This window comes from Carassius carassius, chromosome 28 (assembly GCF_963082965.1).
Source record: "Carassius carassius chromosome 28, fCarCar2.1, whole genome shotgun sequence".
NCBI lineage: Eukaryota > Metazoa > Chordata > Actinopteri > Cypriniformes > Cyprinidae > Carassius > Carassius carassius.
Genome location: NC_081782.1, coordinates 29652135 through 29664835, shown reverse-complemented (window position 1 = coordinate 29664835; position 12701 = coordinate 29652135). Strand labels below are relative to the sequence as shown.

The 12701-nt window shown below is 37.6% G+C and overlaps 1 protein-coding gene across 1 annotated transcript; it reads left to right on the top strand.

The window, feature by feature from the left end:
• The first annotated feature begins 268 nt into the window (after window positions 1-268).
• nmd3 (NMD3 ribosome export adaptor) lies at window positions 269-10909 on the top strand. Its single transcript, XM_059514978.1, has 16 exons — window positions 269-426; window positions 918-963; window positions 1089-1223; window positions 2215-2311; window positions 2400-2480; window positions 2567-2695; window positions 4471-4561; window positions 4661-4739; window positions 5008-5104; window positions 5951-6068; window positions 7699-7844; window positions 8873-8985; window positions 9084-9156; window positions 9734-9840; window positions 10406-10476; window positions 10562-10909. The coding sequence occupies exons 2-16, from the start codon at window positions 920-922 to the stop codon at window positions 10693-10695; spliced, it is 1515 nt and encodes a 504-aa protein (XP_059370961.1). The 5' UTR covers window positions 269-426; window positions 918-919; the 3' UTR covers window positions 10696-10909.
• Window positions 10910-12701: the final 1792 nt, after the last annotated feature.

Sequence of the window (12701 nt, the reverse complement as noted above, 5' to 3'; positions counted from 1 at the left end):
AACCCTGTGTGCTGAATCAGAGGGAAGACAGACAGTGAGACAGAATAGCTGGAGTCTCACACTTACACACACAAGACCATGGGCTCACATGTGTTTATTTCAATTATAACGAAATAAATAAGCAAACTTACAAATAAAAAAAATGACATGAAATATTGTATTGATTTGCAGTTATTTACTATGTGAGAAAGGGGTGATATGAAACAGCTTATGAGGATTCACTAGCTGGAACAACAGTCAGTTTTATTACTCGCATTTACTTTCAGGCGCATGTCGGGCAGCTATAGGGGTCCTATCAGTCCGACGTCGTGTCGTGACGTCACCGGCGGGCGTCGGTCTCAGCGCAGACACATGTGCTGTGTTCGTGTAACGTTCATCAGAAGTTATTGATCATATTGAACTGGTTATCGCCGATTCTCCAGCACAGTGAGTACTAGGTCTAGTGTTTCTATATACTGACACACATCTCACTAAACAGCGCTGAGGTGACCTGATCGTTAGCACCGTGCTACAGTCACGTGTCAGATGATAATACACACATTACTTTCATCCATATAATAACGCCAGTCATATAAAACACACATCAGAAGATACAGGGAAAATCCAAGAAGCACTACTCGCTTCTGTTAGACTTTCCCGGGAGTTTTTGGTTTTTAAAATGTATCGCTGTCGAACGATTAATTGCATCCAAAATAGCTTTTTTTGTTCACATGATTGTGTGTGTGTGTATTTAATATATAAACGCAGCATATTTTTCTTAAATATACTGTGTGTGTGTGTGTGTGTGTGTGTGTGTGTTTAAATATGCACCATAAACATACACAGTACTCACAAATGTATTACGCAAACAAACTTTTATTTTGGGTGCGATTAATCGCATTATTGACTGAGTTATGATCTGTGGTGTGTTGTTGTAGTCATGGAGTACATGCAAGCCCCCCCATCAAGCAGCCAAGGCCACATGTGAGTATTTTTCAGAGGTTCTTCTCCACTTCATTCTAAATGAGCTGCTTTGATTGAGATGTTTGGTCATTGTGAATCACTCGCTCGCTCTCACTCACTCGTTCTGCTTTTCTCTGGGCTTGCAGACTCTGCTGCATGTGTGGCATTGCCATTCCTCCAAACCCAGCCAACATGTGCGTCTCCTGCTTGAGGAACAAAGTGGACATCTCCGAAGGGATTCCCAAACAAGTCACCGTGCACTTCTGCAGACAGTGTGAACGGTACGGTCTGCTGGAGTCACCCAAATCAACTTAACAGCCCTTAACAGAGTATAAACTATGACCATGTCTGAGATGGTGAGGGTGGAGTAAGGGCTGGAGCACTGCTGAGAAACAAGAGCTTAACTCAGAACTGATAATGACATTTGAATCCAAAGCCATGACACCATATAATCATGCATTCTTGATTGTTGGTGGTTTCCCAGTTGGGAAGAAGTAAAATTTGTAATTTTTATGGTTGATCACTATGTGGGATCATTAACCCTTTAGATAGGCATGTGCAAAAAAAAATGAGGTTGCATGATTATATGGTGTCACGGCTTTGCAGTCAAAAAAATGTCGTTATAATGGAAGTCAATGGGGCAAAAACAGCCACGAACAGTAAATGAGGGAGAAAACAATAAAATCTAATGCTGCACAAAAACTAAAAATGCATCAAAGCCAATCTTGTTACTAATCTTTGAAATGCCCAAGACTGTGATAAAAGGTTAAAAAATATCCAGCCACAATCACTTTTTATATTGAAAATAGGTCATTTTGTGTGTTTTTTTTTCCCAAATCAGTGACATCATTTATGAACTTGGTAATTAAAAAGTTAAAATCTTTGATTGTTTTTTTTTTTTTTTAAACATTTGGTAGTTTTGATCAGGACTGAGGTTGATTAATAGATTTATGCAAAAAAGTTTGAAAAATATATATATATCTGATACATTTTTACAGCAGTTTAATTTAGTTGATGTTTTTATCCACGAATATAATGAAAGGGCAGTGAATTTGCCCACAGTGTATTAAGTTTTTGACATTTTTATTTTATAATAAGTTGTGGTCAACTTTACCCCCTAGTGGATGAAAACGCCCCCAACACCACATAGGGGTTAAGTTCTCCTGTGTGTATGGATGCTAATAATCCATGCCGTTATCTAGCTCTAAAGCGTGTGTGTGTGTCGATGAGGTGTAGATGAGTGTTTTCTGGTGTGTGTGTGTGTGTGTGTAGGTACCTGCAGCCTCCAGGGACGTGGCTCCAGTGCGCTCTGGAGTCCAGGGAGCTTCTGGCTCTGTGTCTTAAGAAACTCAAGGCTTCCATGACGAAGGTTGGTATCTCACATCATCATCATCATCACATATTGTCGAGGACGGCTGATGCTGAGCTCACAGTGCGTTTCGTTTATCATCGTCAAGGTCAGACTGATCGATGCTGGCTTCTTATGGACGGAGCCACACTCGAAGAGGATCAAGATGAAGCTGAGCATCCAGAAGGAGGTAGTGTAGGAGATCTGTAGAGCGAGGTGACTCCAGATCGACAGTGTTTCAGTGAGACTCGTGTGTGTGTGTGTGTGTGTGTGTAGGTCATGAACGGAGCCATCCTGCAGCAGGTGTTCGTGGTGGAGTTCGTCATTCAGCCTCAGATGTGTGACGACTGTCATCGAGTGGAGGCCAAAGACTTCTGGAAGGCAGTCGTGCAAGTCAGACAGAAGGTACACGCAGGAGACACAAGCCTGGAGCAGAACCCTGCTACAATATTTAATGTTATACTACTGGGTCATTGAATGCTTGAATCTGATTGGCTGAATGTTCTGAGGTGTAAGAAAAAGTAGTTCCAGGCAGGTCTTGACCGCATTAGTTTATATCACTTCGCCAAATGATTTGAGTTATTTCAAAGCTCCTTACAGGCTACATCGACAACACTGGCCAAACAATTCAATATAGTAAACCATAGGATAAAAAGTCTAATCGTGTCCATGTTTTTGCCACAAAATTACGTTTTATGTAGAGAAAGCACAGACTGAATCTCTCCTGCTCTCTCTCTCTCTCTCTCACACAGTTTGCACACATGCTAACAAACGCACTGATGTTGTTAGCCCTACGATTTTATCAGTAAGGATTCAACAGCCCATTACCAGTTATTCCTTACATATTCAATCCTAAAATATTTTATCTTAATGTTAAGTTGCGTTGAATTAAAAGCATAGTAGGAGTTACAATCACTTGTAATTTATTGTGCCATTTGGCATTATGCTAATTGGGTCTTAAAGTGACAGCAGCCTAATATACCTGCTGGATCAATGTATATTTAATTTACACAGCTTTTTGTTTTATATTTAATTTGAGAGGTATTAATTTCTATAGTATGTCTTACATTAATATTATTGTTTGATTTTGTAAGTATTTTGTATTTGTTTCCTTGTTATTTTTTAATTTGCTGCTTTAGTCTTGTTTTACAACTGACTGTTTAATTGTCCTCAATAATTACTTGAGAACTATACTCCTATCAGTTAACTGTACTTATATTAGTAAGTTTATTTTCGTTTTTGCTGTGGTATTGAAATTAATGTTTGTGTGTTTGTGTGTGTGTGTGTGTGTGTGTGTGTGTGTGTGTGTGTGTGTGAAACTCAAGTAGTCACAATCAGTTTTATTTTAATATTTTTTTTAATAAACGGTGATTTTGTTTTTTAAGTGTGACCTGGCTATATATACCAGCTTTTGCTGATTCTGATTTCTTTCTAAGAACTGTAATTAACAGCATACACAAACAAAAATCTGTAGTTTTTTTTCATTTACATAATAAAAAATGTATTAAACATCACAATTCCCCCGATCTGGACTAAGTTACAGATATTCTCTATAAATGCAGTTACACTGCAAAATTTCAAATGCATAAATAATTTTATAAGATCAATGTTTTAAATATTATTATTTTTTAAATGGGTCAAAGACGAAAAAGTGTTTAAGCATAAAAACAATAAGTGTAATACTGCTTTAAATTGTTGTAAATAATTTTTAATTTAATTGCGATTTAGTTTTTTTTTTCCTGAGCAAAAAATAAATCTCATCCATTCAGCTTAACAATCTTATCAGGCGTGTTTTTTGTATTTATGATATATTAACAGACTAATTACTTTCACCCCACTTTCAGTTGTAATTTTACATTTGTACAATTTGCTCATTTTATTTTTGCCCAGTGGTCAGTAAGAATTTTTTACACATGTAAAAACACAATAAAATGTAATATGCTCCCTTATTCTTTTATGTATTTTAATATGTGCACGTAGGAATAAGCATGTTTGTATTTTTTACATAAATATTGTTACACCTCATGACAATGAAAATGACAATTTCAGCCAAATTTAGACATTTCATTCTCCAAAAACTCATTTTGGATCATTCACATTTACCTTCTGTGTTCATTATTTAAAGTATTTCTGTTTCTCCGTGCCTTCAGCGTTGTATTGTTTACGTTTCCTTTCTTCAGACTGTCCACAAAAAGACCTTTTACTACCTGGAGCAGCTGATTTTGAAGCACAAGCTGCATCAGAGCACAGTGCGCATCAAGGAGATTCATGGTACACTTCCCTCGGGGTTTGTCTGATGCTGTGTTATGAGTTCTGGTTCTAGCCATAGTCTGACCCCTCTGTGTTCTTCCTTTCTAATATTTCTGACAGAGGGCATTGATTTTTACTACGCCACTAAGCAGCACGCTCAGAAGATGGTGGATTTCCTGCAGTGCACCGTTCCCTGCAGGTCTGAAAATCACATTCAGTAAACATTAAACGTGTCGTTTGTGGACTGGACTCGAAAGAAAAGTTTTCAGTTCATAAGCACTGAAATGTAAGCATGGTTTCACATGCATTTGCTCGTATGTTGAGTTGAAAGAACTGAAAAACTGCAAACATATACCATGCACTTTGTTTAGTTCAGGGTATGGTTGAAGGGAAGCATGGCTTGTATCTAATCAAAGCCCTGTTGTGATGAGTGTTTATTACACTAACCGTGAATGTTGTTTGTTCAGGTCGAAGGCGTCTCAGCGCTTGATCTCTCATGATGTTCACACCAATACCTACAACTACAAAAGCACCTTCTCGCTGGAGATCGTTCCTGTGTGTAAGGTAAACCTCCTTTATTCATTCATGCTGACTGCATGCTTATCGTTGACTGTTTTATTAGTTTTTATTTTCATTATCTGTTGATGCATGTTGTGCCGGCTGCACTATATTTGGGAAAAACTCACATTGTGATATTTTTGTTTACCTGCAACATAAAATCACCAGATGAATTGAATAGCTCTATTTGGGGGGAAAATAATCAATGATTGGGGTGATTTCGTATGCGAGTAAATCAGCATAGAAATTACAAGCGTAGATAAATAATAATAGAACAACGATACAAATGACATAAACAGGGCTTTATATATTTCGGTCTAATAGTATTCAGGTACAGAAATCGAGTAATCAAATGTAAAATAACTGCAAAGCCGTCACTGTAGAACTTGTTAAAGCTACAAAAGAGATTTTCCCCTCTGTGTTTTGTTGTTTGATTAACATTCAAGATACAGAAATCCTCAGGAACCAATGTGTGTCTGGGGTGTATTTGTAGAAATAGACAACAATACAATGTATGGGTCAAAATTATACGTTTCTTCTCTCACTTCACCTGAGCCATTAGCATCTGTGTTTATATGGATACTTGCAGAGACGTGCATTTAGACATAGTTGTGAACAGGATTGGGTGTAAATATAAGGATCAGTGCACTGAACATCACACATCCTGCGATGTGACCATCTATGTGAAATAATATCGATGCTGAAACGATGTATCGTGTAGCTCTGCCATCAGAGGAACAGGATAATCATTGGTGCATATGATTAAAAAGCGAGACCCATGGATTGAGTTCACATGTAATGCATAGCATCAGAAAATAACAATCCCATATGTACCTTGTTCTTCTCTGGCAGGATAACGTGGTGTGTCTGTCTCCACGGCTCGCCCAGAGTCTGGGAAACATGGGTCAGGTGTGTGTCTGCATCCGGGTCACCAGCTCTATACACCTGATTGACCCCAACACCCTGCAGAGTGAGTTACTGAACCTAACCTGAACTCATTTATTCACTTAGGTCGCACTGTTGGCCTACTGTAAATAAAATCACAAAAAAATAAAGCTATTTAGACAAATATCATTAAGATACTTGTGTTTTTGAATATATAAAGCAGAATCCATGATCCAGAGTCTGGCAGTAAGTTTTAGGAGCTCATTTTTACTCCACCCCATATCCTGAAGAGTCTGTCTCACAGAGGTTGACTAAAACTGAGCTCCTGAAACTTTGGAAGATAACTTCTTCAAACTGTGGTACAAGTATTTGGGTCAGTAAGACATATGTTTTATTCTATTCAGTAAAGTTTCATGAACCCTGGAGAACCCAAGAACCTTTTGCTTCTTTGGAAAATTATGAACTGTGCATTAAATTACCGCTACAAGTTCACTGAACACCAAAATATACACTTTTTCAGTTTTAACCCTTTATTCCCTAATTTAGGATTTGGGCCAAATTTGACCCATTGGGATTTCATTTCAAAGAATCACAATAACAAACACGGTCAATGCAAACTATTTTAAATTTAGGAAAATAATCAGTCAACCACACAGCTACATTTAACAATGTTTTTTTTTCTTTATTTGTTGCATGTTAGAACTGGATTTCAAATGTACAAACACACATGGCCAATGGAAACAAGAACACAGGGCCAAAATCACAACTGAAAAAAACTAACAACATGGGTCTTTGCTTATCCAAAAAATGTGTTCTGCTAGAGAAAGGCCAAAGTCACTATCATCAGCTTCAAGTTGCTCCAATACCCGTCTTAGAGGGATCTTTCTGGGTTGCTTTCCCTGTCCTGAAAAGGGAGTGGCCATACTCCCTGAAAAGATATACTACTTTATTAGTCTCTGGCCCTGTACTACTGAGGTTACTTATTAAAATATATTATACAAATGAAATTATTTCAAGGCTTAAGCCAAATACAGGACTGTCACCATTCTCCATCAAAGTCACTCAAAGAACCAAAGGGTCATTTTTGACCCGACATTTTTTTTAACCCATACACCCAGAGGGTCATTTTTTGGCCCATCGTTTTTTTAACTAGCTCAGAGTCGCTAATTTAACCAAAAAAACAGCTGTTTTAACCTGAAATAGACAAGTCTTTCAGTGTGCAACTCTTCTTCTGTATGTCTTAACAAATTAAATCTTATCGACTCTAAACGGTTGAAGGATAAGTGTGTGTATCAACTGCAGCATGTTAGCAGATTTGTGACTCTGGACCACAAAACCAGTCTTAAGGGTTCATTTTCTGAATAAAGATGAATAAATCATCTTTCCATTGATGTATGGTTTGTTAATAATATATTTATGGAATGAAAATTTACTAAATATCTTCATGGAACACAATCTTTACTTAATATCCTAATGATTTTTGGGATAAAAGAGAAATGTATAATTGTGACCCATACAGTGTATACATCTGTGATACTGATGACTGCTTTGTGCTGCAGGGAAATATATGAGTCTGGCGAGATCAAATACATTAATATAGTCATATCCGTTATGGTGCTCCTCCATTCACTTTTTTAAAAAACCTGTTGTCCATCATAACGGCCAGGTCTTTAGAGGATGTGACTTTATTTACTGTAGTGTGTGTTTGATTTCAGTCGCTGAGGTGGATGGGAGCACATTCTGGCGTCACCCGTTCAGCAGTCTGTGCAGCCCTCGGCAGCTGGAGGAGTTCATCGTGATGGACATCGACATCATCAGGGATCAGAGGCTAGGAGCCGGCGCAGGGCTCAGATCCAATAAGGTAAAACTCCCACAAACTCCAATAAACAAGCAGCGATCAGTACTGAAGTGGAAGTGTTTTTAAATCCTGGTAACTGCTTAATGTTAATTTTGTTCCAACCCAAAGAGTTATTTTTTAAATGATTAGGATACTCTGTATCATTAGGTATCATTGTTCATAACCCTATCAGATGCATTTCATATGGATGCATCTCCTTAGCTAAGAGAGACTCCAGTACATAGAGGCCTAGAAGGACTTGGGCTCATCTGAACACAGAATGATGCATTTCAGTGTAACCTGAGCGCCTGGGTTATCTCTGGATTGTCTTACACCGTAGTGCATCAGCCCTGTTCTGTTTCTAATGTACTACACACACTTACCCTAACAGGACAAATGGATTTGTTACATTATAACTGAAGGTATAACTGAAGTACAGAGTTACGAGATGCATTATGATCATATTTTCTTGACCTGGTAAGGACTACCTGTAGCTTGTTTATTGACGAAGCAGGACAACCACCTAGAAGTGCATTACAATAGTCCAGTCTAGAGGTCATGAATGCATGAACTAGCTTTTCTGCATCAGAAACAGATAACATGTTTCGTAGTTTTTTGCAATGTTTCTAAGATGGAAGAATGCAGTTTTTGTAACATTGGAAATATGATTTTCAAAAGACAAGTTGCTGTCTAATATAACACCCATATTTCTGACTGTAGAGGAAGTAACAGTACATCTTTCATACATCTTTTACATTTTTAACACTCTTTTAGCTTCGATAATTTAGTAGTTTCATCTGGTCTCGTGGAGATATATAGCTGAGTATCATCAGCATAACAGTGGAAACTAATCCTGTATTTTCTAATAATATTACCAAGGGGTAACATGTATATTGAAAATATAAGAGGACCTAGGACAGATCCTTGTGGCACTCCAAATTTTACTGGTGATAAATGAGATGACTCCCCGTTTAAATAGACAAAGTGAGAATGATCACTACATCATTTGATTGTACTTTTGCAAGTTTGCGCGTGTGTGTGTGTGTTTGCAGCACACGTTGGCTGAGGTTTGGGTTCAGAAGACATCAGAGATGGACTCCAGTCATCAGTATCACTGCAGAACGTTCCTGGGTCACCTGCTGAACATCGGAGATCTGGTGCTGGGGTCAGTTCACATGCCTCACTTCATTGATTTAATGCAGAAAACGGGGAAATAAGTTGATTGTAACATGCTTGTTTTTTTGTTGTTTTTTTACACCTTAGTTTTGATTTTGCCAATGCCAATATCAATGATGAGTTCCTCAATAAGATGAACCCTCACCATGTTCCTGATGTGGTAAGACTCATCATTACAACTCATCTGCATGTAAATGATGTGCAGGACATGTAAAAAATACAGTGGCCCCAAAAACTGTTTAGGCACTCAAACAATTCTGCATGCATTTGATTGATCAAAAAGATGCATTTCATTGATCAAAAGTGACAGTAAAGACATTTAAAATGTTACCAAAATTTTTTTGCAAATTCAGCTTTGCCATCACAGGGAAAAAAACAATCTTACATTAGAAAACACCTTATTTTTAAATTATAATTATTTTAGAAGAGAATGGACTTCTTTCAAAAACATTTAAAAAATCTTATCAACCCCAAAACATTTGAATGATAGTGAGTCAGTCACTCAATCTGTATAAACTGAAAAATATACAAAAAAAAACAACATACTTGATACATGAAGATAACATTTACATTGTCAGAATTTGGCAGAACTACGCTTTTATAGACAGCGACTTGTATTGCATTCAACATACAAATCATTTCTTGTTTTTTTCTGGAAATCGGTCCCATGACTGTGACATTGCTAGCTACAGGAATATGTTGAACTTGAATGATGATATTAATAATAATAATACCAGGTGCTGATAAAGAAGAGTTATGACCGCATGAAGCGGGTGAAGAACCGAGTGTGGAAGCTGAGGGAGCTGGACCGAGAGAGAGAAGCTACAGACACCGATGATGAGAGGTGAGGAGAGCTGAACACAGGGCCATCAAATTCCTTTTACTAGAATACAAAACAAATTAATAAGTCATAGCTGTTTGTGTTGAATGCTAATCTGAAAGGGGGGAAAAAATACAAAAAGCTCTTTTCACTACAACAGATAAAAAGTGCAGTGAGGTGAATTTAATCGGAATTGAGAAAAATGACAATTCCAAAACCATGAGAACTTGGAAGCATTGGAGTCATGAGGATGTTCAGTCGTATGTCAGTTCATAGCATTAATACGTTTGCATGTTCTCCGTGTGTCTGTGAATGAATGGTGTGGCTTCATCTGATACACAAGCATCTTCAGAGCTGCTCCGAGAGCATTGAATCCCGAAACACAGAATCCAAAAAACTAGAGAAAACAGAATTTGAGTTTTTCCTGTGGTATTAAAATAATAATCAAGAATCATAAAAATTCACTGGTAATGAAACGAACAACTGTAGTATTTATGTACTTTAATTTAAATTGAAACGTCAGTCATCGTTATCCTATCAGATTTAGGTTTTGTTGCCTGTTTGATGATGATTATATTTTCTTTTATAGACAATACAATGAATTCCTGGAGGACCTGGAGGAAGATGAGCTGCTGAGGAAGAACGTCAACATCTTCAGAGGTGAAGAGCACACCAAAATTGACCACGCATCTCTTGAATTAATATTCTCCGCGAACTCATCCCAGAATCATTGTTCCCTGTACAGATGCTTCAAAGGTCCCTGTGGAGAGCGAGACGGATGACGAGGGCGCTCCCAGGATCTCTCTGGCGGAGATGATGGAGGATCTGAGTCTGAGTGATGCCACCGGTGGAGCCGGAGCCGATATGATGACTGATTAGGGAACAGCACTGTAGCATAAAACACACGCACCATTCATTCTCATGCTTCCTAGTATGCTGGTGCAGTGATGCAGTACTTTAATAAATAAGATATTTAAACCCTGCCACTCTGTTAAAAATAAGAGAGATGGTTGACTCAGAAATGAAAATACTGTCATTTACTCATCCTCATATCTCATAAAAACTGAATTATGTACATTTAGGATATATTTTAGTGCAGACTTCTGGACCATGCCTTCATTTGGAAGCGTAGTCTATTGGTCACCTCTGGATCTCATCATATACAGACTCACTGGTCAGCTTCACAACCTGACACATTGATTTCAGACAGGATTGGGTCAAATCTGGACAGATGTGGTCTGCAGTTCTTCTGCTTCTTGGTGGGCTTTAAAGGACCCCCCCCCCCACTGGTCCAATAACAGTCCCAGTGGTGTGCTTTTGAAGGTTTCTTGAATATTCTGCCTTTTCTGTGTGCAACATTGTACAATACTTCTCCTATAAAAGTTTTAAAGATCAACTTATGTTTTGACGTCCTTTTGATTCACCATTGACTAGTATTTCATCACCAATGGCTGCTGCACCTTTAATAGTCTTAAAGTTTTTCTCTGCCTGCTTTTTGAACTAAATTTGGATCAAGACTAGTTTCAAATTTATTTAATTCCTTCAACAGCGTTATTGAACGTAGTCTCTATGTGAGTTTCATTACCCATTTAGGGAATGTCAGAAATGTATTTTTCCCCACTGGTCAAATTTAAAGTCCAGTAGCGATGTTAATATTCAACCAAAATAAAATTTAAACAATATTCAATAGTGAGTTAGTGCATCAGAACTTGTTTGTTTTAATATAACTCATGTATGAAGGCTATGTCATGCCTTTAACACTTAAAATAGACAGATTACAGCTTTTATTGTGCTTATTTTATATACAGTGTATATATATGCACACAGACACACACACACACATAATTAGGGAGGAGCATCACTGAGATTTAATGGTTAAGTAATTTTTTGACTAGTTTCAAGTTATTTTTAAAATGTTTTGTGTATGATTGAATTACTTTATCATATCAGCCAAAATTGCTTTGAGAGAAAAAATAGAAACTATAAAGGGCTAACTTGTATTTGTGTACACTCAATAAATACAAAATACTGCACTTTTGAAAAATAAAGCGCTTTCAGCTATCTTGGTTTTCTTGTTAGTATTAAGTGAAACATTTTTTGTGTAAGCCTTTATATATATATATATATATATATATAATTTCATTCTGGTTCTCTCTGTTCATAGAAGCGATGCAGATGAGTGACGATGTGTGAAAAATAAACACTTTTGAGAATATACAGTCGTGGCCAAAAGTTTTGAGAATTACATAAATATTGGAAATTGGAAAAGTTGCTGCTTTAGTTTTTATAATAGCAATTTGCATATACTCCAGAATGTTATGAAGAGTGATCAGATGAATTGCATAGTCCTTCTTTGCCATGAAAATTAACTTAATCCCAAAAAAACCTTTCCACTGCATTTCATTGCTGTCATTTAAAGGACCTGCTGAGATCATTTCAGTAATCGTCTTGTTAACTCAGGTGAGAATGTTGACGAGCACAAGGCTGGAGATCATTATGTCAGGCTGATTGGGTTAGAATGGCAGACTTGACATGTTAAAAAGAGGGTGATGCTTGAAATCATTGTTCTTCCATTGTTAACCATGGTGACCTGCAAAGAAACGCGTGCAGCCATCATTGCGTTGCATAAAAATGGCTTCACAGGCAAGGATATTGTGGCTACTAAGATTGCACCTAAATCAACAATTTATAGGATCATCAAGAACCTCAAGGAAAGAGGTTCAATTCTTGTAAAGAAGGCTTCAGGGCGTCCAAGAAAGTCCAGCAAGCGCCAGGATGGTCTCCTAAAGAGGATTGAGCTGCGGGATCAGAGTGCCACCAGTGCAGAGCTTGCTCAGGAATGGCAGCAGGCAGGTGTGAGCGCATCTGCACACACAGTGAGGACA